An 18,443-nucleotide genomic window follows, 5' to 3' on the forward strand; every position below is an offset into this window, starting at 1 on the left:
AAACAACCTAACAACTATCCAAAACACACTAGCAACCGCATAAAATGCTAAAACCATTTAGAGCAACACTTTAGCATCATAAGTTAAGTTTTGCATGGGCACCACAGGCTAAATCTAGTTTCTGATACGTTGTATATTTATTCTGGTGCAGCTTCACACAATCAAGGTGCATGGAAGGAGAAATCAAATGTATTTTTTAAAACAAAACCAGCAACACTTGAATTGGAGAAATCAAACAATTCAGAGAATGGAATTGAAAAAAAGTTTGTTTTTAAATGAGTTTCTTTGTATTTGGAAGCCCTGATGAAGGCCTGTGTGCCGAAACATGTTGGCGAAATAAATCGTTTTTTTTTTTTCAATTCCATTCTCTGAATAGTTTAGTGTCTCCACTTAATAAAGTCTCAACTAAATAAATCTAGCTTCTGAAATGCTGAAACAATGTTCAACACCATAATGCCCACCGCTGCTCTGCATGTCCAATGACACCATGAGATTCATTTGAACACAGTCCAGATTTAAACTTGTGTTACTCAATTCCTCTGGGCAAGTTTCTAAGGCACCAGACATCCTGATCTGACAAAATGTGTAAATAGTGGCCTTGGATTTCATCAAATATGAATCATCCGTGATCAGCAGCACATGTGGTTGTTTTGCAAGAGCAGAGTGAAGGTTTACAGAAACAACTTACAGTCCACTTTTATGTTATCCACACCAACAATAGGGATATTAACTTTTAAGGCGAAGATGAACTTTTATGTGATTTGAACTCTTGGAAGGCTGTCAAGAACTAACCACAAATGATCACGTCAAATTTTATCTGTATATCACTGGAGAAACTTCACAAGAGGCAAGTCAGATACCGGTTTTGTTCCAAAATATAGAGAGCTTCCTACAGAGGCAGCATTATACGTAGGGCTGCCCCCGATTAAAGATTTTTTCTAGTCATTCATTAAAGCCATTAGTCGACTAATTGCATGTTTATATTAATTTAATTACTTAAATATAAACTTGGGGGGGCCTTTGATGTAGACTATAGCCTATTCTGCGCTCAAGCACATGCAGATGTGCTTAACAGACATAAGAATCCACTCAACAGTGCTTAAAATGCTAGCGAGAAATGCTGGCATCTTCACATTTTTTTTTATTTCAGTACAGACTGGTACCGAAGTCAGTACGTTTGACAACCCTAGTAATGACTATGAATGTGTTGGAAAAAATAGCAAGGAAATATTTTATTTATTCATTAATAAAACAGTGTTTCGAAGGAAGTTAATGATGCTAATCTCCGTAGCACAGTAGACTCACCTTTAGAGAGAAATGCACCTTTAATACGGATTACATAATCGGAGAGTATTTTAAAGTAGACATTTCAAGCTTTTATAGATATATTTCTAACGTCTTTGAGGCGAGTAGCCAATGAGTTTCTGTTCGTTTTTGTGACGCTGTCCAGTGCTCAGAGACAGAGATGGCAGAAAGTGCATTCTGTTCGTTTTCTTTATTTTACAAAAGCACGTTTTGTTGATATGGTGAGTGCACACAAATAAAAGTAGACCCTTTACAGTTTCAAATGATGTATACAGTGGGTACGGAAAGTATTCAGACCCCCTTAAATTTTTCACTCTTTGTTATATTGCAGCCATTTGCTAAAATCATTTAAGTTAATTTTTTTTCCTCATTAATGTACACACAGCACCCCATATTGACAGAAAAACACAGAATTGTTGACATTTTTGCAAATTTATTAAAAAAGAAAAACTGAAAAATGCTCAGTATTTAGTAGAAGCACCCATTTGATCTAATACAGCCATGAGTCTTTTTAGGAAAGATGCAACAAGTTTTTCACACATGGATTTGGGGATCCTCTGCCATTCCCTCTTGCAGATCCACTCCAGTTCTGTCAGGTTGGATGGTAAACGTTGGTGGACAGCCATTTTTAGGTCTCTCCAGAGATGCTCAATTGGGTTTAAGTCAGGGCTCTGGCTGAGCCATTCAAGAACAGTCACAGAGTTGTTGTGAAGCCACTCCTTCGTTATTTTAGCTGTGTGCTTAGGGTCATTGTCTTGTTGGAAGGTAAACCTTAGTTCCAGTCTGAGGTCCTGAGCACTCTGGAGAAGGTTTTCGCCCAGGATATCCCTGTACTTGGCCGCATTCATCTTTCCCTCGATTGCAACCAGTCGTCCTGTCCCTGCAGCTGAAAAACACCCCCACAGCATGATGCTGCCACCACCATGCTTCACTGTTGGGACTGTATTGGACAGGTGATGAGCAGTGCCTGGTTTTCTCCACACATACCGCTTAGAATTAAGGCCAAAAAGTTCTATCTTGGTCTCATCAGACCAGAGAATCTTATTTCTCACCATCTTGGAGTCCTTCAGATGTTTTTTAGCAAACTCCATGCGGGCTTTCATGTGTCTTGAACTGAGGAGAGGCTTCCGTCGGGCCACTCTGCCATAAAGCCCCGACTGGTGGAGGGCTGCAGTGATGGTTGACTTTCTACAACTTTCTCCCATCTCCCGACTGCATCTCTGGAGCTCAGCCACAGTGATCTTTGGGTTCTTCTTTACCTCTCTCACCAATTCTGTCAATATGGGGTGCTGTGTGTACATTAATGAGGAAAAAAAATTAACTTAAATGATTTTAGCAAATGGCTGCAATATAACAAAGAGTGAAAAATTTAAGGGGGTCTGAATACTTTCCGTACCCACTGTAACTCTTATCTGCTTGAGCAAAAATGACGGCGTATTTTAAGTTGTCTCCGTTGTTATCAGGAAAAAATTGTGCAGTAATCGCATCGGCGCCTCCATGTCATGCAGTAAGAGCGCAAACAACTTGCTCTATGCACCTAATAGCGTACATATATCTAAAGTCGATATACTACATTCTACACTTTCAAATGATAAGCCATATTTGAAGTTGATGAATGACTGTATATATATCAGTATATTGGGCAGAATATCCAAATGTTCACCTGTCATTAATTACCTCAAGGACCAGCTGTTACGATGTGTCTGTCACGAACAAGGACCTATTATTTCTGCGACTAACCGACTAATAAAATTTAAGTCGACTGAAGCCCAAAGTATACTTCAGCCGTCCACGTTCCGCAACGGTCCGCGCACTGTTCTCTTGATTCAGTTTTCATCATCAGAAGTGCAGCCCAGTTTTTGTGACCGCGTGGACGGTCTTCGTACAACAGCGCAGGCGCGAGGTGAATGTTGAGACAGAACGAGTCTTCTAGCTGGTACTACACACGTGTCGAACTCGTCCATCCATGCTCATCCGCGGTTGAGTATATTTTGAAAATTGTGCAGACGCGGCTGTGCTCGAGGTGGAATGGAACGCGAAAAGTGAAGTATAGACAGGCCTTAAGCCTCTTCTCGTCAACTAACGTTTAGTCGACTATTGGGTGGGCAGTCTTACATGGGACGTTCGTTTGAGAGTTTTCTCTAAGTTGAGGTTCTTGTTTCTATCCCGCAAACAGCCATCCGCTTTGGGCGAATGCCACAGTCGGAGAAGCTGAGGTTAAAGGCGGAAATCCTAACGGGAGAACGAGAGATCGAGGACCCACAGCTGGCCGATCAGAAAACCCTGGCCAAGCAGATCTACGAGGCCTACCTGAAGAACTTCAACATGAACAAATCCAAAGCACGGACCATCCTGACAGGCAAGACGAGCACACCGGTAAGAGCATCCAGCCATGTGCATTATTCATTATAGCTGATGTGCATCTTTTTCTGGATCTTTTTTGTCTGTCTTTAAGTAATTCTAGCAACACCTTAGCAACACCCTAGCAACAACTCGGAACACCTTTGCAGCCACATAGAAATAACCTAGCAACCTTTTATAACACCTTAGCAATGCCCTAGCAAACACTCAGAACACCTTAGCAACACCCTAGCAACAACTCAGAACACCTTTGCAGCCATATAGAAATAACCTAGCAACCTTTTATAACACCTTAGCAATGCCCTAGCAAACACTCAGAACACCTTAGCAACACCCTAGCAACAACTCAGAACACCTTTGCAGCCACATAGAAATAACCTAGCAACCTTTTATAACACCTTAGCAATGCTCTAGCAAACACTCAGAACACCTTAGCAATGCCCTAGCAAACACTCAGAACACCTTAGCAACATCCTAGCAACAACTCATAACACCTTTGCAGCCACATAGAAATAACCTAGCAACCTTTAATAACACCTTAGCAACACCCTAGCAAACACTCAGAGCACCTTAGCAACACCCTAGCAACAACTCAGAACACCTTTGCAGCCACATAGAAATAACCTAGCAACCTTTTATAACACCTTAGCAATGCCCTAGCAAACACTCAGAACACCTTAGCAACACCCTAGCAACAACTCAGAACACCTTTGCAGCCACATAGAAATAACCTAGCAACCTTTTATAACACCTTAGCAATGCCCTAGCAAACACTCAGAACACCTTAGCAATGCCCTAGGAACAACTGCTGAACATCTTTGCAACCACATAGCCAAGTAACCACCCAGAACACCTAAGCAACGGTCGAGCAGCAACACTAAACACAGTAGAATCAAATAGTAATAACCTAGCAACAACTCAGAACACCTTAGTAACACCCTAGCAACAACCCACAATACATTTGCAACTATATAGCAATGACTTAGCAACCATTTGGTATGCTTTAGCAATGCCCTAGCAACCAATCAGAACACCTTAGTAACACCCTAGCAACAACCCAGAATACCTTTGCAACTGTATAGCAACGCCCTAGCAACCATTCAGTACACCTTAGCAACACCCTTGGAACAACCCATAACATCTTTGCAACCACATAGCAATGTCCTAGCAACCATTCGGTATGCTTGAACAATGCCCTAGCAAACAATCAGAACACCTTAGCAACTCCCTAGGAACAACCCAGAACACATTTGCAACCACATAACAATTACCTAGCAACCATTCAGAACAGAAGTAATGTCCTAACAACCAAGAAAACCTTTGCAGCCACATTGCAATTACCTAGTACCCACTTAGTACGCGTTAACAATGCCCTAGCAACAACTCAGAATACCTTTGCAATCACATTGCAATGACCTAGCAACCACTCAGAACACCTTAGAAACGCCCTAGCAGCAACAATTTAGAAAACATTAGCAATGCCCTAGAAACAACCCGAACATCTTTGCAACCACATAGCAATGACCTAGCAACCACTCAGAACAGCTTATCAACGCCCTAGCAACCACTTAGAACACCATAGCAACACCCTAGCAACAACCCCAAACATCTTTGGAACCACATAGCAATGACTTAGCAACCACACAGAACATAGTAATGACCTAGCAACCGTTCAAATCACCTTAGCAACGCCCTAGCAAATTGTAGTCCATTACTGATCGCAGATTACATGACAAAAATTGTAGTTAGTAACGTAATCCATTACATTACACATTGTAGATAATATAACCAGACTACTTTTGACCTAACTCGCTAATCACATTGATTTAAATAGGATAATCTTGTACCATATTGATATAAAAAATATATATATTTTTTTATTTAACAACATTAAGTGCATTAAACATTACATTACATCAGTTTCCCAAACTGGGGTTTGCGAAGGAACTGAAAAGCTAATATTAAATCATAAAAATGTATAATTAAAATAAATCATTTTAAAATAACAACAATCGAAATAAAACACTTACTAATAAAATATTTTGTTTACCTGCATGTCATGTGACCATTAACCAACTTCAAAAAACTGTGAACCTGCAAATGTGTGCATCATGCAAAGTACATGTAAATGTTAATTACAAGTATTTTAAAATGTAATATAATCTAATTACAAGTACTTCATTGGAATCTGATTACATAATCCAGATTACATGTAATCTGTTACTGAACCTGCATCATCAGATTACACTTTTCCGTTTTCTCCACCATGTTCATGTCGCTCTACACCTTCTTATAAAACACAAAGGCCATCAATAAAGCAGAACTCTTTATTAAATTAGCTTGATATGACACCGGGCTCATGGGACGGGGGTTTGGAGTTCATCCTGACTGGGTGTGGATGGCTTCCACCTCAGATGTGCTTCCCCTCATGCATCTGTAACACTAGCTTGATTGTTGGCTGTGCTCTTGGGCCTGAGCTCCACAGGACACGGCCCAGCTGTTAGGAGTGAGAGCAGCTGAATTAAGACGAGGCTTTCATCTCTCACAGTGCGCTTGTTCTCTCACGGCCCGCAGACCAGCCTCTCGGGGTGTCGTGTTGACCTCTGTTATGGAGGCGGGGAGCGTTTCGAGTTTTAGCCCCGTTTGAAACAAATGCCGTCATCTGAACTGTTTCAGGTCGAGAGTTTTGTATTGTATCGTCCTGTGTGACACAATTAAATGTCTTTTGACATTCAAGTTCAGAAAGTATTGAAACAGGAAGATGGGTCTGTTGCATATGCTTATACACATAATATAATAATAATAATAATAATCATTTATTTTATTACTATTACTCTTATTCAATTTTTATTTTGTTTTCTATTTTATTACTTATTTTTTATTGTGTGTGTATACTTGAATACAGTCTTGAACTTATTAAATAGTATATAAAATAAAATTTAAAAAATATATTTTTTTTTATATTTTTAATATATATTTATTTTAATTATTTTTTTTTACATTTAGCAATTGTGCTTTAAATTACTGTTAAATTTTTTTAATATATGCACACACAAAATAATAATAATAATGTATTATTATTATAATTACATTTTTATTCTGTGTTATATTCTACATGTATATTCTAGATGTATAATATATATCGGCTGTATTTTAGTCTGTTACATATACATACTTATTTAAACTTATTTTTATTTTATTAATTTTATTGAATTTTAATTTTTCCGATTATTGAAATAGGAAGTTGGGGAGAACTACTGTAAGGGCTTGTCTTCTTTTTTTTTTATACATTTTATAGAATTTATTTAGTTATTTATTTATTTTTATTATTTATTTATTTTTGCCCACCTGTCACCCAGCACTCTAGATATTGTCATCTGCCATTGAAAAACCTGTATCAACCACTATACAGCAGTTTATTCTTAATATGATCTTCATGCTTCATTCTCGTCGTGTTGTAGCCTTTTGTCATCCACGACATGGAGACGCTGCAGTTGGCCGAACAGACTCTTGTGGCCAAGATGGTAGGCTCTTCTGGGGCTCTGCTGAATAAAGACGCTGAGGTTCGAATATTCCACTGCTGTCAGTGCACTTCGGTCGAGACGGTGACCGAGCTGACTGAATTCGCCAAGTCCGTGCCAGGCTTCTCAAACCTGGACTTAAATGACCAGGTTAGTGCCAGATACGAGCATCACGTCCTGTAAACACCTCAAGCTTCATAAAAATGAAGATCTTGAGATATGCACATATCTCTTCATTGAGTGCAGTCTGTTTTCTCGGACAGGTGACTTTATTAAAGTACGGCGTCCATGAGGCGCTCTTCGCCGTGCTGGCGTCGTGCATGAATAAAGACGGCCTGCTGGTCGCGTACGGCAGCGGCTTCATCACCAGAGAGTTTCTGAAGAGCTTGCGACGGCCGTTCAGCGAAATGATGGAGCCCAAGTTTCAGTTTGCCTTGAAGTTCAACTCCCTCGAACTGGACGATAGTGACCTCGCACTGTTTATCGCTGCCATCATCTGCTGTGGAGGTGTATATATAATATAGTTATTATACTATTATGAATAGTAATATTATATTATTATTATTATCAAGATATTTTTATGAAATGTTTTTTTTTCAATTATTTTTTATTTTATTATATATATTTTTTGTGATATTCGAACTGGAAGTGACCTCGCACTGTTTATCGCTGCCATCATCTGCTGTGGAGGTGTATATATAATATAGTTATTATACTATTATGAATAGTAATATTATATTATTATTATTATCAAGATATTTTTATGAAATGTTTTTTTTTTTTTTATTTTTTATTTTATTATATATATTTTTTGTGATATATATTATAGTTAATTAATTATTTTATGTATTGTTTATATAGATACATATATTTATATATATATATATATATATATATATATAACCATGAAAAAACAGGGGGAAAAACATCATAATGAAATTGTCAATGTTTTTGGTGAGAGGGATTAAATCATGAATTATTCAGTGGGATTGCTGATCAATAAATGTGTCTCCATGGCCCACATAATTAAAAGGAATGCGTCCGTTTTCTGTGTTCACGGTGGTGATTAGTCCTAATCTTTGGAGACCTTCCTTCCCTTCGTGCACCCTAAAAACCTTGACACCGAGCCCCCACCCCTGCCTCCACGCCAAATCAAGGGCGATCCCCTCACCCCCTCCCCAGGGTCACAAGGACACAGTCTCATTAAAGACAGGCTGATACGCAACTGCAATGCAGACATTAAATAGCAGTATTTTTCAATTAACGCTGACAAATTCAATCAAAATTCCATAGATTAGGATGAAATGAGGCATGGGTCATTTACAAGGGGATTTAATTGCACCACCATTAGACAAATAGTACAGCAGTCACCATTCCATTATCAATCATGTGAAGGCATCAATAGTACGAGGAGAGGATGGGGGATGGGGGGCGCTTTCTGATACGCTGCGACTGAACCAGCACCGCAGAGCAGCTAATAAATACCCTCTTTTGTACTTATAAATTATCCAGTTTAATTAACAACATGGATTATGATTGGAATATGATTTAATTAAACCTTTCCTGCATGGTGGAGTGCAGAATCATCCATTATGTAGAAGCAAGAGGGAGCGTTACCGTGGGCTAAATTAAGAAAGGCCCAGAAACACTGACAGCCAGCCCCTGAAGCTCTTCTGAACGGGACAATAACTGCAACTGTGTAGTGATAAGATGGGGAGAAGTTCTGCGCTTTAAAGCCCAATATACATGCTTTTAATTGTGTAGCATACAGATGGAGGACTGGAGAAAATGCCCCACATCTAAGAAAGGTGTACTCAGTGAGCAAACCAATTAAAGACCTCTTATTGCTACTCGATGCAGTTTTGCAGGGGAAATGGATTTTGAAATGTTGCCTGCAGCATTTGACCATTCAACATTATTTAGTTACTGTGTCTCAGGCTCAACCTTTTCATCAAGATCCAAATGTCAGCTATAATTTATTCGGCACAGTTGGCCTCTCCCAATGAAAACATGAGTCGTTGTTTCCCTCTCTCTGATCCGGTCGCATTAGGAAAGGGCATAGGCTCCAACACTTTCATATATATGTTTAATTTGCTCTCAAATTGTTTTGGTCATAGACAAACGGCTATTCAAACCTGACCTTCGATTTCAAATTATGAGATCTATTTGAAATCAATTGATTAACCTTTAAATGATCCCCTGATGATAGGAGATCAGACCCATTCAAGGGCTGGCCATGCGTGACTGGTAGGGAGCTCTGGTTCTCCCTGAGGCTCAGGGCTAAGCACAAAGATTGATCTATCTCAGTCAACCGGTCCTCAGGGCTCCACACTATTGTTAGTCAATAACCACTGAGTTTAGGGCTGCTCTACATCCATACACTCACAGCAAATTCGTGCTACTCACTGATAAGTAGGTTACAAGGCTAAAAGCCCCCTTAAGGAACTTAAGAAAGTACACAATGAATGAAAAATGTATTTATTAAATATTGATGGAGAAACAGGAAAAAATGGCAAAAGAAGAACATAAAATACCACATTAAGTTAATAAGTTTTATGTAATGTGCTTAATTCTGCGTTCATTTAAACACTTTTGGCATCTCATAAGAACTATACATTTTGCTTTCAGCAAAGTACCGTGCAACAGAGCTGCATTGTTGTTATTTCCCTAATGACTCTCCATTGTGATTGGAGCAATGTGAGCACACTCTGCACATCATTCACACCAAACCTATTCCTTCCCAATTACAGAAACAATTAGTTACACTACAGGTATTTTGCATCTGCCTCTTCTGTAAACCTAACAGCATTTTTGGTGACATTTTTGGCCACAGCAAGTCTTTTTACTCCAAAGTCTATCCTTCCAAGTTTTAAAAGTTACTAAAACTATTGATTTCACTAAAACAAAAATGTCATGGATCAGAAAACGCTCTCAGTGCGTTGAGACAAACCGATGTTAAAAAGGGGTTTGAAAGAAGTACTTATTACAGAAATTATATACTTTAAACTAATGTGTAAGTGCAAAATAAATTGTATGTTTTCAGACACTTAACTGCATATTACCTGAAATATTGAATAAAAATGTATTTTAGTTAAAAATTAAAAAATAAATGCATTTAGTTGTGCTTAGGTCTTACTTACACGGGCCAAAAAGTACATCTTTATTAGTAATTTGTTTTTGAAAAAAGGATTAAAGTGTACTGTTGAATGTACTGATGAGCATTTATGGTAAAATAAAATATACCTTAATGTCCTTTCTTTTGAAACTAATAGGTGTATTTAAGTGTGTTAAGAAACAGTCATGAAAGTGTACCTTCTTTAAGTTCACTTAAGTAGCCCTTCATTTCATTAATGTTATATTATCTGCAAATACGCACACTTTTTTTTTCATAAGGGTCAGAAAGTGTCGTAATTTTATGTTGCAATTTAGTGTTTTGGGAGAAAAACACCCAAAAAAGGATTTTAGCCCCATTGTATCATACTTGCCCTATCTTAATATTGCTTACTTATCAATCAAAAAATGGTCGACAAGAATTCCATTCAAGTCTTTGCAGAGAGAAGCAATAATACAAACACTGTCTGGCAAGTGCAGGCTGAATGGAGTGTAGAAGGCAGGTCAGTGTCACAGCTACACTAGGCATGTGCTTTACATCGGTTCAGACTCCCACTTGATTATGTCATTTGGTTTTGTGAGACATATATTTACATCTAAAGACACATTTTCATTGCCAGTTATACTTGGTAAATAGACACAAACCTCAACACAGTATCCCTACAATAAAGTGCAATTCAAACATCATTCCAATTTTAATATGCCTCACATTAAAGGGATCACACCACGACACAAGTGTGTACCATGGTCCGATTCATCTTGCTTTATTAAAGTGAGGAAATGAGGTGAGGCATCAGTGCTTTGCACCCCCAGGGCACGTTCAAGACAGATGAACAACAGGGGCAAGCACAATGATAGCACAGGATTAGCACCCCACACACACTGGAGCTCTGTTCAAACACACAAAGCAGCAGAGAATGGCTTTACAAATCCTCAAAAGCAACATTCTGATACTGTCACCATCAGTCTGCCAAAAGCACCTCACACATGCAGTCTTGTACGGCTCAAGGAAATCAATACTGCGACGAAGTGCATCCATAAAAGACCGCCATAAACATGCCAGCTCATTCAGCCCAGTCACCGGACTCAGGAAACCGACACTAAGAATTGACAGCATGCTGCCTTATTTTTTTAAATGATTTTTATGTATATTATTTTTTTTGTGTAAAGAAAGTTGTAAAACTTCCCATAAGTTATGTGTTCATGTTAATCAATGACAATTGACAGAATTTATAGCATCTCAGCAGGCTTTCTTATTTAACTTAATTTTAAGGAAAGAAAGAAAGAAAAAGAAAAAGAAAATATAATAGCTGACCAGATGGCGAGGGTTGTAACACTTTCCAGTGTACTTGATGCACATGAAAAGTGCATTTGCCACAGTGGTTATTTAAACATACTACACACACATTGTTATATTTTGAGTCACTAGATTATGTTTTATGTATTTCTTTTATATTATTGTCCCATTTTATTTGCTATTTGTCTTTTTATTTTATTATATTTTTTTAATTTATAATTTATATTTAATTAATTATATATATATGTATATATAATTTACATATTTAAAAATAAAAATATTATCTCATATATGATTACATTTTTATTATATTTTTATTTTATTATTTACAGTTTTTACTTTTTGCAGTAATACTTGAATATAGGCTTGAACTTATACTAGTACAGGAGTGCAACCGCTTTTAGCTACGCAAGATGGATTCTGTGCATTGAAAACTCCTGTGTTGTAGAACATTTTAAAATTCTAATGAACTCTTACAAGTATTAAAAAGAATAGACCAGCTTTTGCTTGCCAGTGATTTATTTCAGACTCCTGCTCTTCCAGATCGGCCAGGCCTGGTGAACGTCCCGCACATCGAGCGAATGCAGGAGAGCATCGTAAACGTGCTTCATCTGCACCTCAAGAGCAACCATCCAGACAACGGTTTCCTCTTCCCTAAAGTCCTCCAGAAACTAGTGGACCTGCGGCAGCTGGTGACGGAGCACGCTCAGTTAGTGCAGGAAATCAAGAAGACAGAAGACACTTCGCTGCATCCCTTACTGCAGGAGATTTACAGAGACATGTACTGAGTCGGCTTTGGCTCATTCGTCTGGTTGATTTCTAGAAAAAGCCGTTTCTCTCAGGGGCCCTCAAAACACGTCCCCTCCACAGCTACACTGTGATCTTTAATAAGGGGCGTCATGTGAACCACTATTTCCGTGATTTCTGGATGAAAACGGCAAGAACATCAGGGCTGTTCAATACCGATGAGTTAAACAATGGTTTCTGCGGTAAGTGGTTTAAAGAGAAAAACAAGACAATGGCAATTAAAATGCATCCTGGGGATCTTTTTTGGGGGGATATTTTATAAACTCTTACTGGTCTCTTGGGCCTGAAACTGTGAATAGAAACCCTAAAATCCAACGTAATCATACAGCAATATGATTTTTTTATATTGACACGGTAGCTTTTGATAGTGTGCGGTTTAAACCCGCAGTTTTCACCCAAGTGACTTCCACATAGACCTGCCGTAACTAGTGAAACTGACCGTTTTGTAACGCTACAGGGATTTTTGCTTCATGGTTAACATTGTCGTGAACACAGAATTAATTTTTTTTGATCATGCTAACCTGGGAAAGCAAAAATATGACACAGAATGATCAATCTCAGACATTTTCCAGTCAACATTAGCAAATATTTTTCAATCAAATCGAAATTATTTTTCACAATATTACAGTCTCGGTCCGTAACTGCAGCTTTCAAGTTATAAAATGCAGTGCTCAAATACAAAGCAGATCAATAGCTCATGACCTATGCCTTCTGACAGAGCACAAGCGCTCCAGGTTGTGCAGTTTTACAGTAATCTACTGTTTAAAGGGCTAAAGGAGCACGACAAATGAGGTCTGTTACAGCATTTATACTGCAAGCGTGGCACTGCACAAAAAATGGAGTGAAAATGCACTATTGCATTAATATTTGAGCGAACCACACTCTTATTGTTTGAACACAGGTGTCTGTCGGGCTTGATGCACGTTAAACATGCAATAGATCGTACTGAATCCAGGTGATTTAAGCAGTTTGAGCATCATTCTTTCTCATATAAATGTGGTTTAATGACAGTAACAGTTCTCAAAGAGCCCATACACGGCCGTTGTTAAAGAAAGCATCAACGCAGTAACCCAGAACTCACTGCACAGAGTTGCATTTGCACTGCAGCTGCTCACATGCTGCAGATGCAAAGCCTAGCTTGCTTTAATTTCCTTCCTGTCTTAATCGGTTTCACACCGTTTGTCTGTCTGTCTCTCCAGCAGTCATTCTTGTCAGAGCCGCAGTGCCTAGTCTCGACGTCCCTATGTAAACCAGAAACAGAAGCTAATTGTATCAAATATGTCTGTGTCATACCAGCTTTTGAAAATGTGAACTCTGTGTGCAGTAATCTACATTAAAATGTTCTTTTGCGTAAGGGGCCGTTCACACAGAATGCATTTCCGATGCTTTTCCGTTGTTTTTCTGTGTAAACATGCATTAGACAGACGCTTGGCCATTGCGCTCGTGTGTTTTACGGCGACTCTCGCATGAGACTGCACTCAAGTTAAAACGAGTTCAATTTTTTAAAACGTGTTTTGAGACATTTCGTTTTTTTTTCCATTCTGCTGTCGTGTCGTGCAAGAGTTTAATAGTACAAAAAGTGGCGTTTAATGGATTAGATTGCGTAAGATTAATTTTGAGAGCCATTCTAAAATCAAACTACAAACTGGATTCCCAGAAATATTATGGAGCCCCTAAAGGAACACGGTGATGCTAAATAACATAGCACAGGATCAAAAAAAATATTTGTTTGTTTATTAATTGTTAATTCGAGAAATTTTGAGTTTGATCACAAAACTTTTGCGTTCCTCCGAGAAACTCACAAAACATTTTTGTTCGCTCACAAAAGCATTGCGTCCCAACAAAGAAACTTCGTGATCACTCTTAAAAATTTTGGATTGCCCCAAAAATCGCAAAACATTTGCGTTCGCTCGTTAAAGTATTGCGTTCCCCCCAAAAACTTCGCTAAAGTATTGTTTTTGCTCGCAAACAATTGCAAAGGGGAAAGCAAATGTTTTACGAGTGAACGAAAATTTTTGAGAGCGAATGCAATACTTTTGCGAGAGAATGCAAATGTTTTGCGGGCGAACACAACGTTTTTTGGGGGAACACAATACTTCTGCGAATTAACGCACATGTTTTGCGAGCAAACGCAAAGTTTCTCGGGAGAACGCAAATGTTTTGCGCAAATGTTTTACAAGCAAACGCAAAGTTCATCAGGGGAATGTAGTACTTTTGCGAGAGAAGAGAGAGTGTCTGCAAAGTTTCTCAGGGGCGCTTAATATTTTTGCGAGAAAACGCAAAAAGAAACTTTGCGATCACTCTTAAAAATTTTGCGTTGCCCCGAAAATCTTTGCATTTGCTCACAAAACATTTGCGTTCGCTTGTTAAAGTATTGCGTTCCGCCAATAAACTTTGCGTTCCTTCACGAAACGTTTTTGTCCATACTTTTGCGAGAGAATGCAAAGTTTTTTGGGGGATTTTGAGAGCGAATGCAATACTTTTGCGAGAGAATGCAAATGTTTTGCGGGCGAACACAAAGTTTTTGGGGGGGAACACAATACTTCTGCGAATTAACGCACATGTTTTGCGAGCAAACGCAAAGTTTCTCAGGGGAATGCAATACTTTTGCGAGAGAAGGCAAAAAAAACATTTTTCATCCCATCTCATTTTTTCCCATTACCATGTTCCCTTAGGAGCTCCGTGAAACAACACCTTCAGTTGATTTCTTGTTAATGTGAACGTTGAGCCCGGTCTCATGAAAATGCATATAAATAGTACGCCAAATAAACTTCTGCGAATGAACGCAAATGTTTTGCGAGCAAACGCAAAGTTTCTCAGGGGAATGCAATACTTTTGCGAGAGAAGGCAAAAAAAAACATTTTTCATCCCATCTCATTTTTTCCCTTTACCATGTTCCCTTAGGAGCTCCGTGAAACAACACCTTCAGTTGATTTCTTGTTAATGTGAACGTTGAGCCCGGTCTCATGAAAATGCATATAAATAGTACGCCAAATAAAAACGAAAAGTGCATATGATACGAAATTTGTTGGCGTGCATATGATACGCATCTACCCCACAACCCTAAACCTACCCATCGCGTAGCGCCAAAGTCCATTTTTGCGTATCAATACCACGAGTTTTCGTTTTAATTTGGCGTACTATTTATACGCATTTTCATGAGATCGGGTTGGAACGTTTAGTTTTTCCATGTCACCAGCTTTACCGTTCCGAAGTTGTGAACAATTACTAGAAATAACTTATTATTGTCTATTTTCACGTCAAAAAACTACGTTTTGCATGAGAAAACTCTGTGTAGTGATTCACAGTAAGTACTTGGAAACCCCTTCTTGGATTGCGACCTTGTAAAGCAAGCGATTCGTTTAAAAAATGCGTTCACACAGACAGAGAGTAAACTGCTGGAGGTCTTGGTTGCTGTTCATTCCACAGCATGTCGCTTCTCATTTGCATAAAGTTAAAAGCTGACCAAAAAATGACATCTCTTATTAAAAACGAATAACTTTCGGTCGTGTTGTGCTGCAAATCGCCGTCAACCTGAACGTTCCGTGTCACATTTAAACAATGTATCCAGCTGTATCCGTGAAAAGGGATGCACTTAGACTGTAAAGTTATGCTTGTAACAGAAACGCTGAAGCTTTGCAACCCTGTAAATAGCGGACACTTAATCGAGGCATCGTCTTTGACTTTTTGATAAATGCTTTTAACAGCTTTGACATTGTGTGCATCTAGGTATTATGCACTACCGAGATTATGATTGAAATTTAGTCTTTTTCTACTAAAGCAAAGGTATCTTTATTAATATATATATATAGCAGATGTTGTGAAATGAAAGAGTTTTATGCAGTGCATTGTAAATATGGGGGAAGATTTGTCATCGAACGACATTTGCATGGGAATTCATGTCATATTTTCCACATTCCTTTTTAATTCAGCGTGAGGACCTGTGCATTTCCACCCTAAACGGAAAGATTAATGGAGCGCCTGATTATCCTGAAGATTTCATTATGAGTTTTACTAATGGTGAATCGTTCATTTGGACTCCATCCTGATTGTTTTCTCTTGACTAATATGACATAAGTGATCATTTTTATGGAAGCTTGTTTCTGTCACGGGTTAAAAAAAATAAAAAGCTTAACTGAGACAATTCTGAAAGAATTAGCTAGTGCACTTTTTTATTGCATTTTTCCCCCTATTACATATTTTAGTAATCATCCTAAATTTAAAAATATATATATCATTCGAAAGCTTAAACACTCAAAATGGAAATAGTACCTTAAGTCCTTTTAGCGGGCTCCTCCCCCTAGTGGGCAAAATTTACTACAGTATTTTATAATCAAAGCTTTTTCTAATCTTGACCAAACACATTGTTGAAAAGAGTCTCAAGGTTCCATATTTGGTGGTTATTTTGTGATGTCACTAATTTATGAATTTGTGAGAGGAAAATGCATCAAAGTGAGGTGTTTGTGTGTCACCCAGTGGCTGTTTTTGGTATGGCGCCTAAATAAAATCTCACAGGAACCTTGACTTTGTGATATCAACTTCAAATTTGGAACATACAGTAACTTAGACATATGGCTTTGATTTTATAGCAATTTTAGATTCCAAAATATTGGTAAAATATTTTTTTTTATCATTTTTATTTTTTTGTACAGCCCATGATCTTTACAGTAAACATTTTTTGAGACCAACCTTCGGTCTGTATTCCAAAGCCAGGGGCTTGACAGTTAAAAGGAGAAAAAGTCAAAATTCTGAGAAAAAAGCTGCAAACCCAGAATTCAGAGAAAAAAAGTAAAAAGAATTCTGAGAGGGAAAAAGTCAGAATTGCGAGATACAAATTCTAAATTCTGAGAAAAAAAAGTACCGTAAAAAGAATTCTGAGAGGGAAAAAGTTAGAATTGCGAGATACAAATTCAGAATTCTGAGAAAAAAAGGCAGAAATTGTGAGAATATAAATTCAGAATTCTAAGAAGAAGTCAGAATTGCGAATATAAACTCAGAATTCAAGGAAAAAAAGTAAAAATTTACGCAGTCAAAATTGCAAGATATAAATTCTGAGGCAAAAAGTAAATATATGTAAACAGAAAAGAAAGTCAGAATTATGTTAGGCAAACTCGCAAAACTGAGAAAAAAGTCCAAATTGCAGGATTAAAAAGTCAGAATTATCTTTTTATAATTATTTTTTTTTATTCTGTGGCGGAAACTTTTTTATTTTTGCCATAAATCAAGATGTTGGACCAGTCTGATCCACGTCGACCAATCAAGTTCGGATCATTTTTTGAAGGCCGTCTCCTCTGGGGGTGTTTGGGATCCTCACCTGCTGTATACTGTACTGTGCTCCATCAGGTCTCAGGTCAAGAATGGAGGTACTGATGATATCGATCATCAACAGCTGCCTGTGACCCGAGTCAAGCCAAATGGTTTGTAAATCCAGCTAGATTTTCTCTGTCCATCGCCGTTGTAAGATGCACTCCCTGCTTCATAATGTCACTTTAAGAAATTAGTAAATACATTTGCATGTTGCATTTTTACATTCTTGTTTTGTGTTTCCAACTATTAGTTCACATGCTTGCATTTCTGTGGTTTGACGTGTAAATGTGTCGTATCAGAATGTACCGAATGCATCCTCTGCCTTGCTGACTTGTTAGTAGCTTACTACGTACTCAATACTACTTGAGTCACACTGGAAATGCTGTGTGCTGTTGTATATTGCAAATGTAGTGTTCGTATGCGTAGTATGCGTACTATTTCTGCAGTATACAGTAAGTAGCATGCTATTCTGATTTGTCTCTTCAGGTGCCTTAGATCCAGATTGCAAGAAACTATGAAGTGTTATGGCATCGATGAATGAAACTCACTTTAGAGCAGAAATCTGTGATGTTTCAAATCAAATCAAGTATTATAATCCTCGCTCAAGTTCACAATGCTTTTTTTTTTTGTCCTGTAATATTTGTTGATTGAGCAAATGTATGCATAAAGTATTGAGTTTGTTTTGATCTTTTTTATCAGATTAAAATGAAATATTTGATTGTCAGCAGCTTTGC

At 38.0% G+C, this 18,443-nt stretch overlaps 1 protein-coding gene across 1 annotated transcript; it reads left to right on the forward strand.

The window, feature by feature from the left end:
• Positions 1–663: 663 nt before the first annotated feature.
• LOC107745108 (peroxisome proliferator-activated receptor alpha-like) lies at positions 664–14,449 on the forward strand. The gene is made up of 5 exons (XM_016558948.1): positions 664–847; positions 3,482–3,681; positions 7,128–7,337; positions 7,451–7,694; positions 12,139–14,449. The coding sequence occupies exons 2-5, from the start codon at positions 3,499–3,501 to the stop codon at positions 12,381–12,383; spliced, it is 882 nt and encodes a 293-aa protein (XP_016414434.1). The 5' UTR covers positions 664–847; positions 3,482–3,498; the 3' UTR covers positions 12,384–14,449.
• Positions 14,450–18,443: the final 3,994 nt, after the last annotated feature.

Source organism: Sinocyclocheilus rhinocerous, unplaced genomic scaffold (assembly GCF_001515625.1).
Source record: "Sinocyclocheilus rhinocerous isolate Xijiao unplaced genomic scaffold, SAMN03320098_v1.1 scaffold2966, whole genome shotgun sequence".
NCBI lineage: Eukaryota > Metazoa > Chordata > Actinopteri > Cypriniformes > Cyprinidae > Sinocyclocheilus > Sinocyclocheilus rhinocerous.

Excerpts from the sequence above, each read along its gene's own strand:
- LOC107745108 (XM_016558948.1), top strand. The coding sequence starts at position 3,499 with ATGCCACAGTCGGAGAAGCTGAGGTTAAAGGCGGAAATCCTAACGGGA. Across the intron at positions 3,682-7,127 it reads CAGGCAAGACGAGCACACCG|CCTTTTGTCATCCACGACAT; the intron begins GTAAGAGCATCC and ends GTCGTGTTGTAG. Across the intron at positions 7,338-7,450 it reads ACCTGGACTTAAATGACCAG|GTGACTTTATTAAAGTACGG; the intron begins GTTAGTGCCAGA and ends TTTCTCGGACAG.